General features: G+C 30.1%; 1 protein-coding gene across 1 annotated transcript in view; it reads right to left on the bottom strand.

Annotated features, from left to right (window-relative positions):
* Nucleotides 1-248: 248 nt before the first annotated feature.
* LOC148275255 (uncharacterized) overlaps nt 249-19,677 on the bottom strand; it is a 78,295-nt gene continuing 58,866 nt past the window's right edge. The window contains exons 3-4 of the mRNA XM_088235959.1: nt 10,036-10,146; nt 249-537 (exon numbers count right to left, since the gene is read on the bottom strand). Coding sequence (XP_088092085.1) covers nt 305-537; nt 10,036-10,146 — 344 coding nt within the window. The 3' untranslated portion in view covers nt 249-304. The remainder of the gene's footprint in view (nt 538-10,035; nt 10,147-19,677) is intronic.

Here is a 19,677-nt window from a genome sequence, read left to right as displayed (position 1 = left end):
TAATATTAGATTGATTAATGACATCTAGAACTACATATTATCTATTAAATTATACGATTTCATGCAATAATATTCGGACTGAAAGAATGCTTTTAGTTTCATAGATTTATGTAAAACGAATAAATGAAACCAACTACAGATTTTTTTTAATAAATGGAAATGTCCCTTTAAAAAAGATAATGTGGCTATTTAAAAAAAAACTAAATTTCACGTTGATTATTATAATTGCACGGCTGACATTTGTTAAATTTTATATTATTTTTTGCTTGATGGAACCACTAGAAAAATGTCTGTTTTTTATTATTTATTTTCTAGAGAAGATATTTTCCAGTAGATCCTTGGTAATGTACCGATGTGGTTTGGTGGGCTCCACAGCTGGTCGTCTGTACAGCCGATCGTTGAGAAAGTAAAGCTTTTCTGATAGCTCACACCTGACGTTGAACCACCAATCACAGACAAACACGGACTGCGAGAATTGTGTGCCGTTAGGGCACAAGAAGGTCGCTTGTCTTCCGTCTATATCACAGTAATGCCAGCCTGAAAAAAAGTAAGTCAAATTAATTAGTGAAATAAACTACATATTAAATAGTCCTTTAAATAAAGCCGCAGCAGACAATCTCACCAAATTTATTCAGAAAAATTGGATAAGTCATAATTAATATAGATATTAGTATATAATATCACATACTAAAACTGCCGATTTAAATATATGAAACGGATTTTGAATTATTAATTGTATTTTCAAAATCAATATGGATATTGTGGAGAAATGTTTTCATGGATAAATTTAAGAAATATTGTTTTATATGTCACTAGAAAAACACGACATGTTCGGCTTTGATAGTTGTGACGTTAAAATTTGTGATCATTTTCTAAAGAAATTTGAATGGTCAGGAACAAATAAATATGAATCGTGATGTATTAGGGGCGTGGCCAATGGAATGGCCGTTTTTGCGAGAATTCAAAATTATTCATTAAAAAATATTTTTTATGCTACTAATAAGTAACAAAAAAATTTTTTTTTACTGGACAGTATTTCATAGACTTCTATTATATTAAAAAAAGTGATATTTCTCTATTGTAGTAAATTGATATGAAAGCCTTGTATATATACATATAAATAATGAGAAGAAAAATGAAGTAACTCTCCAAAATTTTAAAAAAAGTTACTCCAAAGGTGAAGACAAATTGTATTCAAATAGGAAAAATGACGCTAACGTAATTACCTACTCTAATAAAAAAATACAAGTATTTAATTTAACGTTTTTAGTTTAAGGTGGCTCTACACAATGGCCAAAACTCTGGCGCGGGTATTGGCAACGAAATCGTTCATTTGCCCGCACGTTGGCGAGTTGTTTAGTATCTCTCAATGCGGGCCAATGTGCGAGCACCAAAACCGATCAAAAAGTCACGGGCGCTATCTCTGGGCCAACGTGTTGATGCGTAACCGAAGCTCGGCCAGCGCCCTTTCTTCAAACATGTCATATCTGCGTTGAAAAAACCTATAGCAGACGGATCGCGCGCCAACATTTGTGCCAGCGCGTGTACCAGCTTTGCAAGTCACAAATAGTCCCCTCTCCATATTGGCTAACGTATTGGTCAATGTGTAGAGGCGCTTTTAGGTATTTTTTATAATGGGCAATTATCATGTTTTTTTTTGTTAGCTAATAAATTTATCTGAAAAATCACAAGCCAATCGGTACTATTCTTATTAAAATCTGTTAAGAAATAAGGGAGATATAAAGGATTAAATTCTAGTAATTTGAATGGTGCCAAAAACAAACGATTCGTGACGTCATCAAGTATGACGTCTTCGGATGTATTGTGATGTCATCGGATTGTTTTCATCAATGTCTATGGATTTTATAGAGTATTCTAGATAGCTTCCTTGTTCTATGTGTCGTTTGTTTACATTTTCGGCGGCCTGTTACTTATCAAAAGCTACGAGTTGTAATTTATAATTTTTATGATAAATTGATAATTTAATTTATTATAAAAATTATCACAATAAACTAATATTTATAAGAGGTTGAAAACCATAAAATAATAAAAGAAATTCGAGATGTAAGATGTAATCCGTTTTCACTTTCATCTGTCAGTGCCTGGAATTGGAGTGTGGAGTGGGTAAGGGAGGGGGAGGGCTTAATATAATATGCATAGACAACTCTCCTTATATTTCTATATGTGGCCTGTGGCATTATCAACATTAAAATGAATGCATTACTCGTGAATTTCTGTGACAAAATTTAATACCAACTTGAGAAACGATCGTTTTAGAAATACCTTATTTTCGAAAAGAAAATAATGAAAAAAAATATTCATTATAACGGTTTATATATAAACACTAGGAGAATCTTTTAAAAATCTTTTATTTGTAGAGTAGGTTAAATCCGATATTCCTCCCAAGTGATAAAACCCTATTGTATAATAAAATATAAATGCAATTTTTGCATAATTTCATCATTTTAATATATTTGTGAAATTTTTTAACTTGATGTATGTATTTTTTTTACGTTTCAATATTTTTTAAATATCATATAAAATTTGTTGTTTGTCCTAATAATAAAAAACAAACAAATGAAATACGAATTAATATAGTTGTGGTTTAAAGCTAAGGATGTAATTAATTTAATCACATTATTTATATTGCATCCAGGGAACTCAAAAAGATAAGCTTAAGTTAATCTGATGCCAGACATAAAAACGTTCTTGAAAACTTATTTACAAACTGCCCGGGTCAAGTTCTGAATACACTCGCCAAACATGTTTTGGATTGTCGGCAAATTGTTTATTCAAAGATGGTAGTCGCGGATGACAATATTGTTGACGCAATAGTCGTTTCTTCACAACATAATGTGCATGTTTTTAAACGTATGAATCTCAGATTTGAGAGGCCATTGCCGATTACAGATTATTGGCTGATATTTATTGTGTATTCAGATAATTGGTAGAATTCCATATGAAAATTTGGCAAAGTATCAAAATATTAAAACACAATTATTGTTAGCATGTAAGGAAACTTTGTAAATATTTAAGTTGGTTTGATAATGTCCTAACAATAGAGATGTAAGGCCGGTAGTATACCTTTGGCAATTTATTGTAAGAAACGTATTCTACCGTATATTTCGGTAGAATACTGTAGAATATACCATTATTAATCGGTAGTTTTGGTAGAAAACGTGTTTCTTAATAAAATGGCTGTATAATCACTTAATTAGTAATATTTTATTATTAGGCCTGTATTATACCATTGAAATTTTATAGTAAAAAACTATATCTGTGTAGGAAATCGTATAATACGTTAGAATACGGTATTTTTCTGTAGTTTTCATAGAAAACATTTTATTTTTTTAAAGGGCTGTTTAATCACTTTATAAATAATATTTCATTATTTTCGTCCATAGTGCACTGCTTAATTTCAGTCCATAGGGCACTGTTTAATATAAAAAAAATCGCCCTTCTCACGCAAATTTTTAGTAAAGAAGCCGTACTGTCACGAAACATAAAATTATTTATTAATAAACTTCTTAAGAAGCGGCAAGGGCTTAAAATAAAACAAGAATAATAAAATCATAGTATAAAAGTATTATTCATTAAAATATTTCATATTTTTACCTAAAAATAAACTACTAAAACTACGGTAGGAAACGGTAGACTACCGGTATACTACTGAGCGATTTGGTAGACTACGGTGTTTTTACAACTCTATCTAACAAGACAAAACACGTCACATCACACTCTTGTATATTTAAAAATAAAGGTAAAATTAAATCTAATAAGAGTATTTCAATTTGTTTCAACAGAGAGGGAAAACATTTTTAAGAAGGGAATATGGAAGTTTAGGCATTAACAGGGCTTATGACCTGTCATTGGCTGGTTTAAGTGGCCACTTTACACACTGTGTAACATTCACCATTCTGCCCATGTTTGAACATCCACATTTCCATCTGTTGCCTTATGTGAAGTAAATGAGCTGAAACCTTTATCACGTGGGTGAGATTCATCCGGCTGAACCAAATCACCTACTAGGCAACGCCTGAAAACAATTTTCCATTTTTTATACTTCTTCTTTTACCAGGTAGTAATTCAACAATATTTGATTATGCCCAAATGCTGGAAATATGGATGTTCAAACATGAGCAGAGTGGTGAATGTTACACAGTGTGTAAAGTGACTACTTAAACCAGCCAATGACAGGTCATAAGCCCTGTAAATGCCTAAACTTCCATATTCCCTTCTCAAAAATATTTTCTCTCTCTGTTGAAATAAATTTAAATATGAACAACTCCCTACGGAGGAAATCCAGCCAGTCTGCAAGCATTTGGAAATAATCTAACATTGCTAATAAGAGTATTTTATTTTAGATACGTTTCCAAATTGGGTGATATGTTAAAGTACTGTAATTTTTTTTTTTAATGTCCAAATGTTTGTTTTGTACACCAATGTTAGAATTTTACTCTCTAAGAATTTCATATAGAGACCAATATCTCAACAAAGACGGAGGATTTTTCGGGGAATGGGGAATTCTAAGCATTAAGCCAACATATTATATAGCATACCACTGCACTTGCTTGAATAATCGTATCAAAGTTTTCAGCTCTTTTACTTGATAAAAGTCAATAGGTGGAAGAGTTAAGGAAATTTGGATGTTGAAACATAGGAAGAATGGTGAATGTTACACGGTCTGTAAATTGGCCACTTAAACCAGTCAATCACAAGTCATAAGCCCTGTAAATGCCTAAACTTCCGTATTCTCATCTCAACAATTCTCTACCTCTATGTTGCAACGAATTAAAAAAACATTTTTGTTGTGAGTATTTATTGTAGAATGTTTTAGCAATATTTTAGTTTCGTCGGACGGTAGACATAAGTATTTTGATTATTTTAAAGTAGGTTCAGTTCAAGAAAATCTTCAAAATTAAATACGGGAAAAACACCGCTACATCGAAATTTATTACAATCATTAATTTTACTGTTCATTTTCCAATTTGTTAAATACCTACGGTTAACGAAGCAATGGCGTTGAATTTATAACGAATTTTAAATATGCCACACCTTACTAACAACCAATTATTATTGCTCTCGACATAAAATGAAAAAACATGATTTTTTTTTCATTTCCTGTTTAAGACAACCAATTCGTGTTGATTAATAACAGTTAAAACCTATTTTTTCTATTAAAACTTTTTTTCTGCGTTTATAACAAAAATACGTTTTTGAAAAAAAAAATAACTCCATCGTTTTGAAGCCATATGTTGTTAAAGCGATTAAAAAATATTTTATTTTGTTTGTTACAGTTGTTAACAAATAAACAAATGATTATTTATATTCATGTCTCCGCTTAAAGAAATTAAATCCGTGTTTAGTCGGGATTTACAGATTATTTTGAAATTAAAATAATTAACATAAATTATCATATTTTCAATAATTAAAATATTCGATAATTAAAATAAATTTAAATGTAAAAAAGTATTGCAAGCAGAATACAAAACTTAACGAGCGGACTAAGAAAACCCATTTCCATGTTTTATTTCGTCTCGCAACCTTTTGCGTGAGACTGATTATCTTACCTGCATGTAACAAAATGGATCTAGATACGCTGCGATTGGTGTACTAATTCAGTGCCCTATGCACCATTAGTTGAGGAAAGGGAATTATGCAAGTGTGTTTACATATTTCAAACATTTTTAAATATAAGTGCAAGATGTTGATTTTAAATTTTGTACTATGTCTAGAATAAAGATTACTTTTTCAAAGCTTAATGTGTTGAAAGAATAAAAAACCTTTACTCGATTATCTCGGAACTTGTTTTACTGACCTAATGCATTGTCAGTAAAGCCTCGATATTATATTATTATTAATATAACAAGTTCGTAATATTATATAGTGTCGGGAAAATGAATCATGATTTTTTTTTTAAATTTATTATTATCTAAAACAAGATAATGATTATTGTCTAGTGTTCAATGTTATTTAACAAAAATGGCATCAAATTTATTGAAATAATATATCCGTAATGAATAACACGAGTATATGGACTTTTACGCCATTCATTTAGTTGTTAAGAAACTCTCCTAACATAATACCAATATGACCTAGGCGTATTCACACGACCAACCTTTACCTACATTTGCCGCAATCAAAACAGATTTGTAACTATAATACATTATTTATTTATACTAAACAAAATATTGTTGCATATAAAATACGATAAAACATATTTATTATTTTTCTAAAATCCTTGAAGTAACATTTCCATAACAAATCAAGTTGATAGTCAATAAAAATGTGTCAGGTTTTAATCAAAGTTTTTATTTCTAAGTTTAAGAGCCAGTTGCACCACACAATGTTAAGTTTAAAAAAGTTGTGTATTAAGTTGTAATTTTTGAGTTTCCATCAAAATGGCAAAATGAATTGTTCTACGTTATTTACTTTTTTTTTTATTTTTTATATGGGAGTTGCTTTATTATTTACCTTGCTTATAATATACAAGGTTTATATTTCAAAAAGTGGATTTTTCTGCTATTAAATATCTTAAAATTTGTCTAAACTATTGGGATCAGGAGGGATATATTAATGTGGGCTAATCAGGAACTTCTCAGCATTTGCTCACGTGGAGAGGAAACCACTTAAAACTCTTCAGGAGAAGCCGGCCTGTTGGCAGTAGTCAACAGGCCTTCCGTTCCACTAGAGGAGTGTTCGGCATTTTGTTCCCTACTTTGGTTTATTTTACCATACGTTATTTACTGCATGCAACACATTTTGCCCACATTTATGAAAACATTACGATACTTCAACGTTTAAACTCAATTTAAAGATATATTTTAGTGCAATTGACCATACATACACAATATTATTTTAATGTAAAGGAGTTATTTCAGTTGTATAGTAGAACTCTAATTATCCGAGCTCCGACTATCCAAATCGCTGATTATTTGAATCGCTTTTAGAATTTCAGATAAAAAAAATTAAGACGGAAACGTACTGCGATTTGCAAAATAACGAATTGGCTGCCCAAAAACGGTTGATGATCGTCAAGCAGCTTACTTTGACCGAAATGTTTAGCTAGCAATGACTTTCATTTACAGTACGGTACGTACATACTGTACAGAACTTGTAACTACGCTTAGCATGTAAAAGTGTTGCCTTTTTATTTAATTAATTAAAAGCTCATTTTTCATTTTCAAGATGCATACTGTATTTAATTTAAATAGAACGTTTTTCGGAAAAAATCCAATTATTAGAATTTTTTACTATCCGAATAAGCTCCGGTCACAATTAATTCGGATAGTTGGGGTTCTACTGCATATAATGTTATTATTATAAGTTTCTTTAACAACATTTTTTTTACGGAAAGTGTGTTCAAAATAAATATGTGTATAAGTAAATGTGTTTGAAACAGAAAACTTTTAGATATTAAAAAAAAAAAACTTAAAAGAAATTTTATAAGGATGGCTTCAAAAACGCGATTGTAAACGGTGCACATAGAGAACAAAGATTAGAGATTGGAAATAGGCTGAACGGTGAATGTTACACAGTGCTTAAAAGTATCTCTATATAATAAACAATTCTGTTTATTTTACCGCAGCTAATGTTGCATAGGGCACAGCATTGGGACACCAACCGCAGCGTATCTTGATTTGTATTCTGATTGATTTATTACACCAGTATCATTCAACTTTTGTTATTTTAGAAATTACTCGTTCCGCGGTGCTATTCTGAACCGCTCTCGCGGCCATAGAAAAAACCTTTCGTATTTAAATATAAAAGTGTTTTCTACGGCCGCGAGAGCGTTTGAATTATCACCCCTGGTTCGGGTTCTGATTCGATTTCATGAATCGAACTGCATTTTTTATCCGCATTATTTATTTTGGTGGCGGATGTAAATATACGTAATGAAACAGTCTGTTATGGGAAATATACCTACATTTGGAATGAACAATAGTTTTAACATTTAAGCATGCGTGTAAATTTTTTAGCATAAAAAGTGATTGACACATTAATCTTATTCAGACAAGTTCAGACACGCGTCATGTTTATTTAAGTCTATAAGACCTCCTAATTATTTTAACATTTACTGTTGAAACTTTTCATCTAGATAGCTGTTATGTCCATTAATTATTGTTCTATGTATCAAACGAAAGTGGTACCTGCATTAAATAACTGACATTGATAATAGTATGACGTGTAAATTTTTTCTTTTGTATTAGAGTAGGGACCATCGTTTTACTATAATAAACTTTAAACCCACACTCTGGAAAATACTAGGACCATATAAAACTAGTCGAACTTATCAAAGCCCTTCATTGAAATAGCAAATGCCGAATCAGAATCAACGATGTTGTCACAGATTGGTTTGAGGTCACCACCGGAGTTCGTCAAGGTTGCGTCCTTGCACTGTTCCTTTTTATAATCCTCATGGAATTCATCTTTAAGAAATCTATTCCACTAGATCGAGAAATGTCTATCTCCTCCTCCCGAAAACTCTGCAACCTAGAGTATGCTGATGAAACGGTTATAATTTTTTTAGTCGTAAAAAAACCTATTTGATTCAGAGATAATTCGCCATCATCAAACACTTATCCGCGCCATATGGTGCATAGAGAAATGCATTATTGAATTAAATGCAGTGTATCTCGATAATCTGTTATATATGCTAGTGCGGAAACAATTAAATACTTCCGTTGAAAACTATTTTTATTTAATTATTTATTTTATTTATAAATTTAATGCAATAAAATAATATACATACTTAATAACAGGGAATCTATATAAAACCAATTAATGTAAAATGAAAACGGGGAAAACAAATATTTTATGTTATTCTTTCCGGGAATCAAACCCGGGACTTGAACGCGCCATTCACTACACTATGAGACGGACGTTTTTTTGCCCGTATAATAAATACCATGTATTATTATTGTTCATGCATTTCTTGATTCATAGTATAATGTAAGTCCCTCTCTTATCACGACAATTTTTCGTCTCCATGTAGGAACCTGGGCCCCGATTACAATGAGAAGTTAACATTTATCTTTAATTTTATCTACAAAGTAAATTTAATTTTTCTGTGTGAAAGGCAGAATATGAATACAATTTTTTCTTCTAAACATGTTTAATTATAGGTTACCGACGAAGAAACTTTAAATGTTTATGTAAATATACTCATTTTCGTACACAAATATCGGTTTTTCTTCATAGACAGTCAAAGATAACTCTGTTAACTTCGTTATGTAATCGGGGCCCTTTTATTTATACACACACTTATTCGATTAAGGAATATTAAAAAAAAATCAATCATTTAAATATAGCTTATTACTCAACTTAACAATCTTTGTTACAATATGGTATTGTCAAACCCTCTTAAAATAGTACAAAGATTAATTATTAAAGTAATTTTAAAGAAACCCTCCATATTTAATACGGAAGTTGTATATTAATTATTTAAACACTCTTTATAAAATAAATTCCACTATACAAATTTATAATGAAGAAAAAAAAAGAATTTGAGATAAATAAGTCACTCAGATACCAAAATAATATTAAAATTCCTAAATTCCTACTCAAGTCACGGACAAAATAGCTTTGTCTTAAAAGGTGTCCAAAATTACAATAATCTCTCCAATGAACTAACTATTAAAACTAATGGGTATCTATATCAATAAATAAATTCAAAGTAAATTTAAATAATTTTTTGAACAAGTGTAAAAATTTCATTCAATTTTAATTAGTATGAATGTATTATTATTTTCTGCTTTTCTTTTTATATATTATAAGTTTTTTTTTCTCAAGTACTCGTATATTCTAAATATATATATTCTAAATAACACCCTCCAAGCACAAGAGTTAGTCTCTTTTTTAGAGAGTTACAGTTATAACATTTACTAGATGCATAAAAGTAGATTTGCATAGAGTAAAAAAAAATACCTTTTACGAAATATATTGATTAATAAAAAAAATATTAAATGCATTGTAAAAAATAGTAATCGCAACAAGGGAACATATTAATAACAAATAATAGTAAATTAAATGTACCTTGACATCTAGTCTCAGGATCTGCAAAGAAGCCAGGATAAGGCTGCTCATCACAGTAAAAGTTGGTGTACGGTACCTCTCCTAAAATAGGATAGTCTGTTCCCGGTCTTCCTGAAAGTACAAGTTTCACAATTTTTTAATCATGTATTAGTGATCATATTTGTGGGCCCACAAATATTCCCTCGTTCATTTTTGCATCACTAATTTCTTTTTGAGGTACATAAAACCGGGAGGATTGTCGACTTTTTGGAGGAATTTCGAATACATATTTGAAAACAGGATAGAAACTTCATTAAGGTGATTCTAAATGAAAATATGAAAGTAATTATTCATAGATGACGCTTTTATAATTAATTTTTTAAAGTGCCATTTTTACGTTTATTTTCACTAGAAATTTTACGAAACTTGGTTTGCAAAAACTTTACGTTAATTGTAACGAATACCATAACAATATAATTCAGGTCATTTTTACAAAATGGTGTACAAAACAAAAAATAAGATAAAATAAGAACAGAATCATCAATTTACATGGGTCAATAAATTCATAAATCGTTTATTGATATCATAGCAAATAATTTCTAAAAAGCCGATGAAATCTCTTCGCAGATTGTAGACATCTTGATTGGAATAAATTCACGCAATCCAAATATTAGACAAAATCGTGCCTAGTGGAGTATGATTAATAATTATTACTGCCATTTTCTTATATAAACGTGTTCTGTTGGCATAATTAATTGTTAATTTGATATGATGAATTATTCAAATTCATCAAAAGTTTAATTAATCTTAAACACGATACTTTCGAAATTAAATGGGTTTTACACACTTATCAAAGTTTATTATCTCAGTGTTTTTAGTTTATGACTTTTTAATTCTCCGTTGTGAAATATGATTTCTAAAATCAGGATTGAGAAAATATTTTGTAATGCCATATTTAATAATTTTTTTTGTTAAAAACCGTTTCATAAAACCAGACTGGAAAAATATTTTTTTAATGACTTAATATCTTTTCTGTTACATTTTTTTGCATCTAACATTCAACAATAAGAGTAATCAAATAAGAAAAAATCTTTGTGAAGCAAGATCAATACTGAACCGCAAGATTTTATTAATTTATTTAAGTTACATACATATTATATTTTAATGGAGTTCGAAATATTCCATTGCGTATGTTATAGTTGGTATAATCGCACATACGAAAATTTGATTTGAGAAACTACAGTTCACTTTTCATATCAATCAGATAGATAATGATGGAATGAAGATGCTTTGATTTATTTTGAGAGTAGCGTCAAATTTCAAAAATGTGTTTACTGTGAAACAATTGTAGTGCTCATTAGTAAGGAGTTGACTTGAATACACCTCTTCGGTTTGGTCTGCCTACTATGAAAGTCATTCTCATACTATCGAAAGGGTACAAAATAAATTCTTGCGTTTTATAAATTACAAATTGAATATACCTTTAGAATCATTAAATTATGATTTCCTTAGAAATGAAATGAGATTACTTAAATTGTCTGATCTAAGAGTTATAGCTGATTTGTTATTCTTATATAAAATAATAAAATCGATAATTGACAGCCCTGCTCTGCTTGAACTAATTCAAATTCGAATACCTGGTAGGTGCACTAGAAGTAATGAAATATTTTTTTGCAACAATTCACGAACCAACTTCGAAATGCACTCACCTATAGCCAGGATTCATGGGTATGGAAATGAATTAGAACAAATATTCGATATTTTTAATTCAAATTCTGTTCATGAATTAAAACGTATTTTCACTCATTATTTTTAGTAAAGTAATGGATTTATTTTAAAATATATTATTAAATTCAACTTTATTTCCTGGAATACGTGATTTTTTATTTCTTTATTTTAACATGTTGGACATAATTTTAATTGTTCATTGGTGGATTTATTGCCAAATGGAAACTTCTTCCAACCAACCGATGATGAAGATTTCACCAAATAAAGGATTTCTTAGTTAATTTAAGATTTTTTTATTGCTCTTAAAAACTCATAATGTTTAAAGTACAAATGTTGTATTATTTTTTTATTATTATTATCAAGTTATTCTCAACTCTACTGTGTTCTTTTTATACTTAGAACATAGGATGTTCTCATGGTTATTATTACACAGGCCAACAAAATGAAAAAAAAAAATTGGTGCCAGAAATCTAACATCTGATTTTAGATGTTTTTAATGTGCTGATTCCAAAAATGCCACCAGATTTTTTCTATCAGCTCTAGTTTTTGAGATACACGTTACAGGTTAAATGATTTAGTTTTTTCTGATAAAGGACAACAAATAAAGAGATAAATATGTACTTAATCGTCAAAATAGAAATTTCCCAGAATCTAATTAGCCAAATGGATACCTGGAATTGTCCCTGACCCAATGTTCCTATACTAGGAACTACTCAATACAATGCTCTTAATTACTTTTATACCTGTAATTGCCTATGACCCGATCCTTCTATACCTGCTTGGCTGTACTTGATTTAGTATATTACTGAGTTTTCCCAAGTAAAGTTGTGCTATCATTTTCTGTAAATTTTGGTCGTTTTGTAGTATCAAGACACTAAACTGAAACAATGGCATCCACAAGCAGACGTACCTGTGTAAATCATCCCGATGTTTTTTGTTATGTGTGTGGTGAATACACTTTGAAAGAGAGCAGAAAAACGATTTCTGACTTTGTGAAAAGAGCTTATCTTGCCTATTTTGGCGTTCATTTAGGAGATCAAGATAAATCTTGGGCCCCACATTTCATATGTAAAACATGTGTTGAACATTTGCGACAGTGGACAACTGGAAAGAGGAAGTGCCTAAAGTTTGGTGTACCAATGGTTTGGAGAGAACCGCGGAACCATTATGACGACTGCTATTTTTGTCTCGTTAATATTAAAGGCATAAATAGAAACAATAGACACAAATGGACATATCCTGATCTAGATTCTGCAAGAAGGCCTGTAGTGCATTCGGAAGAAATACCCGTTCCATCATTCAGCAGTCTACCCGAACTGACAGAAGATGATACAGAAACATCGACGTCTGACGAAGTTAAAAGAATTCAATCAGAAAACGACAGCGATTTTGAAGCAGATTTAGCAACTCCGCAGTGTTTCAATCAAGAAGAACTAAACGATCTTATAAGAGACCTGAATCTCTCAAAGGAATCCGCTGAATTACTTGCATCCAGATTAAAAGAAAAAAATCTACGTTGTCGAGGTACTAATATTACATTTTATCGTAAAAAAAATAAGGGTCTGCTGCCTTTTTTCACTCAGGAAAATGACTTGGTATTCTGTAACAATATAAAAGGGCTCTTAGAAAAAATGGGTTTGCCTGAATACACTCCAGATGATTGGCGCCTTTTTATTGACAGTTCAAAACGTAGTTTAAAATGTGTTCTTTTACATAACGGTAACAAATATGGCTCAATTCCTATTGGTCATTCTACTACCATGAAGGAAGAATATGAAACAATAGCATTAGTTTTGAGAAAAATTAAATACGAAGAACATCAGTGGTCAATTTGTGTTGATTTAAAAATGATTAACTTCCTCCTTGGACAGCAGAGTGGTTACACAAAATATCCTTGTTTTTTGTGCCTTTGGGACAGCAGAGCTAAAAATGAGCACTGGGTTAACAAAAATTGGCCTTCAAGAGATGTCATGATTCAAGGAATACAAAACGTGATCAACGAACCTTTGGTTTCAAGAGAAAAAAATTTACTTCCGCCCTTGCATATCAAGCTAGGCCTAATGAAGCAATTTGTGAAGGCCTTAAATCGAGATGGAAATTGTTTTGGGTATTTGTCACGTAAATTTCCTAGCATTAGCACGGAAAAACTAAATGCTGGTATATTTGATGGTCCTCAAATAAGGCAACTTGTTAAAGATCCACAATTCACCACATCAATGAACGAGACTGAATCTAACGCTTGGAGTTCATTTGTTCAAGTAGTACAAAATTTTCTTGGCAATCATAAAGCAGAGAATTACGTAGAATTAGTGGAAACTATGCTTTCAAATTTTAATATTCTCGGCTGTAACATGAGTATAAAAGTTCACTACCTCAACAGCCACCTAGATCGTTTTCCAGAAAACTTAGGTGATTGTAGTGAAGAACAGGGGGAAAGATTCCACCAGGATATTAAAACTATGGAAGATCGTTATCAAGGACGATGGGATAGCCACATGATGGCGGACTACTGCTGGAGCCTTCAGCGAGACTGCCCTAGTAAACTCCACTCTAGAAAATCGTATAAAAGAAAATTTTTATGTGATTAGTGACTAATGTAATTATGTAAATTAAGTTTTTGCAATAAATACTTAAATCCATGTGTCTTTGTTGTTTTTAACTGTCAATAGTAATATTATGTATTATAACAGTTATAACGTAAATTATATACAATTTTTTTTTAAAAATCTCAAAAACTAGATCTGATAGACAAAATCTGAGAACTTGTTTACATTCTGCATCCAAAAATTACTCAGGAACAGTTAAAAAATCGCAGGCACCAAAATGTGTGTTGGCCTGTGTTATCTTTTATTTAGAGATGTTATGTTTAGTTTTTCCTTTTTTGTTTTTGTATAATATGTTCACAATTTTTTTTGTTTTAATTATTCTTTTATTTCATAGTATGTACTTCATTATTATTGTGAACTGCTTTGATTTTTTCTGTAAATTGTTATTTTTTTGTAAAAGGTTTTTTAAACCGTTGATGTATAAATAAATGTATATTAAATTATATGGTTAAAAAATCTTCGAAAAAAAAATAGATTAATAAAAAAACGGTTTTTAGTAAAGTTTAAAGCTTTTAGTTTTTTTATTATTATTTTATTTCTGTTTTAAACTACATTTAAATACTTTATATGTATAAGTTAGGAAGAAAATAAATAATAAAAATTATTAACTTTGAGACTTCTATTATTTATATTTTACTATAGGTATCTTCTCCATGTGATCATAGTAAATTTATAAAAACATTTATGTAATTTTTATATTTTATCTTGTTTTAATTATATTTATGAGCACACACTTTTTATATATGTGTTTAATTTTTTTCTTATTTTTAAAATATATTCAAGTTAATTGCTATTCTTTACTTTTGATTGTATTATTTTACTCTATTTTCTTACTTTAAAAAAAATATATAAATTTCTTTTAACTATTTTTTATGTTTATTATTTTATACGTATACAGTATTATGTCTGTACTCTTTTTATTTAAAAATTAATTAAAACTAATGTCCGAGCACCCGATGACAAACTATCATTGAATAGTTTATCGGGACAAAATATATTTTAGTACTTTGTTTTCTTTATAATGTATAAATATTGTAGTCATGTGTATACTTTATTGTATACTTTATTGTATTGTATGTAAAAAAAAAATGCTAGAAAAAATACATAATAAATTCTAGATGAACGATTTACGATTTACCCACTTGATGACTATAGAATATTAAACACACTTATTTAAACGCCGCCGTGCCGTTCAGTGTCATATTTGAACAATTTTCTTTAAGACAATTGAGATTTTCCTTAGAAAATGATAAAGCATTTAACATTTTTTAAAGAAAATCGAAATTCACATGACACATCGGCATTGCTTTATATCAATATTTCTCAAAAAGTGTGATAACGCCCCCTTGTGGGCGCTGAAGGCCTTTAGGGGGGTGGTAAGTCCAGAGAAAACGCCGAGTTAAGGCAGTCTAGGGTGAAATCGCTGATTTAAAAAAAGCGAAATAATGCGTTTTCCTAAAATTATTTAATAAAAAATAATTAAAAAGGAAATTGTTTGAATAATTGTTTGATTTATCATGGCTTATTTAGCCTATAAGCTGTGTTTGTAGCGATCAAGTTTTAACACGTTTTTGCTAAACATAATAATATTAACACTTGTTGGAGTGCATTAGATACATTTTAGAATGCTTTGTTTTCGTTTTAATAAAAACACTTCTTAATGTGATTAATGTGATTGAGTGCTCATATTAAAAAAGGCTTTTATGATATGTAATATAAAACACGTGAAAAAAAATGTTATAGCTGTTTTCAAAATGTGCTGCAGAAGATGGTAGATTTAAAAAAAATGGGGGACTCTAGAATTTTTTTCATTGTCAAAGTGGGCTGTGGGCAAAATAAGTTTGAAAACCTGTGCTTTAAATTATGAAAAAAAAAACAAACGAATAAAATGACAAATTAAAGGTTAAAAGCAAATGTGTTTATTGAGCTTTTATAGTACACAAAACTTTATTAATATTAACGAGTCGTCGTTCAAATTTACATTAAGATGGATCTGTGTTTGGCATTTATCCTACATCGTCCTAATAGTTTCAGATAAAACCAGTCTTACTTATATTGTTTTGGAATTGATACAGAATAAAAATATCTCGTAAGTCTTTGATTGGCTCTTCAATCTTCAGTCTTTTAGCCTTTTTAAGGTCAAACTGCGCTAGAATGGTACTGCGTGACGCGTGACGACAACACGTAATATTATTTTCACTGTTTTGAATTAAACAGATCACACTACAGCTGCTGCACGGCACTCCATACAAGATGTTTAATAAGGCATGTTTCAAAATCATATAAAATGTCTCCTTTAGCACGAGACACCCCAGTTAGGAAACATTATCTTCATATAAAAAAACTCATAATTAATTGTAAAAGAACAAATAAATAAATCTTTATTAATATTTATTTATTTATTAACGGACATTGTCCATGTAAACAATTTATAAGGTTTAAATATTACAATAAAAGAATAGTTTAAAACGTTAAAAAAAGAAGAAAAGCAGCATTGACCAACATAAGGGACATCGTGACAAGATCTGGACTATTTATTTAGTGCTTATTTAAATCGTTGTAAACTTAAACCAAAAAAGTCCAGATCTTGTCTTGAGTTAACAATACGACAAAGACGGGTCATTGGAGAATTAAGGCCATAGTTTGTTCTATGCTGATCGATGAACAGTACTTCATTGTTTCTCAACCTACGAGTCGGAATATTGAATTTTACGTGTCCCAGTAATGATGGAACATCGATTATACCATTTAGTATGCCGAACATATATATGAAGTCAATATTAGTTCTACGTTTTTGTAAACTAGAAATATTTAACATTGACTCTATATCAGCATAAGAATAATTGCCTCTTTCTAGTCCAAACATCCACGCTACTTTTCAAAGCATGCGATGTTGGACTGATTCAATGTGATTTATGCGATTGACATAGAATGGAGACCAGACAACGGAGGCATATTCTAGAAGAGGGCGAACAGTTGAGCAATAAAGAGTTTTGATTGTACGGACATAAGTAAAATCAGAGGATATTCTGTTAATAAAGCCAAGTAATTTCAGTGATTTATTTACTGTATTAACTATATTTATTTTTTTATTTTGTTCATTAACGCCCAAAAGGCATTTACAAAAAATAAAAATGAAATACATGCTAACATACTAAATAATAAACACAGAATATACAGAAAAAACTTGTGAAATTAGTTAAAAAGGATATGATAAAAAGTTTTACAAAGTAAAAAAAAAAAACATTAATAACAAAGGTATGCAAGAAAAAACAGTAAGCATATAAACAAAAAATGCAAAGATATAAGCTTATGAAATAAATTCTGTAAAGCAAACAATAAATAAAGTGTTACGGTAAGCGAGAAAGACATTTCTAAGTTAAATTCATAAGCAAGCAAGCATGTATGATCACGAAAAAAAAAAAAAAAAATATGTATCTATGAAATGCGTGTCAGTTTATAGTCCAAAACAACTCTTAAATCTTTGATGGACTTAAATACATCCATTTTGGAGTTTTCTAATCGGTACTCGAAGAAAATCGGTTGTTTTGTTCTATAAAATGTCATTTTTTTGCATTTTTCAATATTTAGTTCTAATTTATTGACTTTACACCATTGGTTAGAAGAGTTAATGTCTGATTGAAGAAGAAAACAGTCTTGTAAAGTTTGAATTATTTATATAAAACTAGTAACGTAAAAAAAAATGCAACGACGCTGCAGTGCACTTTTAGCGTCAATATATCGCACATCTGATTAAATAGAGTCATAATATAAAAAAAAGATCTCCAGTTAAGTATATTAAAGATATAAAAATTATGACTGTTTATAGTCAGTACATTTATGATAATATTATTTATGTGTGTAAAATATATCTCTTTTTCAAAAAAATAGCGACAATTATCATCATAATACTAGAAATAAAGGTAAATTGGTAATCCCGAAATTGAAGCTAAATACGGTAAGCACATCGTTTGTGGGGCACTGCGTACGCTTCTACAATAGAATACCCGACAATGCCCTTATTATGACGGACAATAAATTCAAAATTTGCATTAAAAGCGTACTTCAAAAAAGGCATATTATGGACTTAATGAGTACATGGAAGATAGCAGTATATGGAACTAATAGTATTATTTTTTTGTGTTAGTTTATTTGATTATTTTTGGAATGTGTAATTAATTATTGAAAACTGACTATCTCTTTGTGTTGTTTTGTTTATTTATATATATTTTGACTTTCTATAAGCATAAAAATTATACCCACATTGAAGACAAAATAAAAACTAAAAAACTGAAAACTGTACATAATTAATTATTTAAATAAAGTCTCTGATGTTAAAAAAAATTGAAAAATCTAGCTTAACAATTTTTTGAGCGCCGTTGTTTTCAAATAGTGACTTATTTGAACATTCTTTTTATAGCAATCGTGAAATCTTAAAAAAAGTGTTATTGCGTTTTTGAAAACAAATCTAAATATATATGACTATCTAAATAAACAAATCTAAATATATATGACAATCTAAATATATAAATCTAAATATATATGAATATATATATATTGGTTTATATGTTTAAAGGGTAAGCGGAAAAACCAAAAAAAAAACTTAATAAAAAATAAGTGGTTTATAATACACACGCATGAATATATAACACATACATTTGTAGCCACGATCAACAAGATTTGAGCCAGTTCTTTTCTTTTATGGCCTTACTTATAAACCCGGTATAAAGTTATGCATTCGCATATTGGTTTAATAAGGATGGTGCTACAGTGATAAAATAAGGCTGGTATTCCCATTCCTATTCTACCACTATGCCAAGGCGTAACTTGATATCAGGTTTATAAGTAAGGCCCTTAGTCAGCCAAAATACGCGTATTAACGTATGCGGTCGTCGAATGTACTAAATACTCGTATAATTGACGAAAAGAATGGAGTTTTCAATACTCACTAGGCTTTAGCGTCTCTACTGTAACCTCGCGTGACCGACCCGAGATTTTGACAGCGCAAGTCCTTGAAAACACACAATAAGGCGGTGTGTTTGTATCGAGGTAATATACCGATGCTGTTATGCAATAGTGCGTCAACCCACAAGATCTTACTAGAAATGCTGAGCTACCAAAAGAGAATGGTTATTCATTTAGAAGTTTAGTTAATTTTTCCCTCTGATTGGTGATTGCATACATAATTCAGATGTTCATTCAGATTCCGATTCATCATCACCACCATTCCCTTTTCCGCATCGAATGGCGCATAGGGCACTGCATATCATTTTAACTTTGCTAGAATTCCACTCGTCCATGCGCTTTGTAGCTGCACGATGATTGGTTA

Source organism: Micrasema longulum, unplaced genomic scaffold (assembly GCF_059751315.1).
Source record: "Micrasema longulum isolate JH-2025_06_02 unplaced genomic scaffold, ASM5975131v1 h1tg001478l, whole genome shotgun sequence".
Classification (NCBI taxonomy): domain Eukaryota; kingdom Metazoa; phylum Arthropoda; class Insecta; order Trichoptera; family Brachycentridae; genus Micrasema; species Micrasema longulum.
Note: the sequence above shows the minus strand (reverse complement) of the source record. Positions and strands in the feature narration are given on the sequence as shown.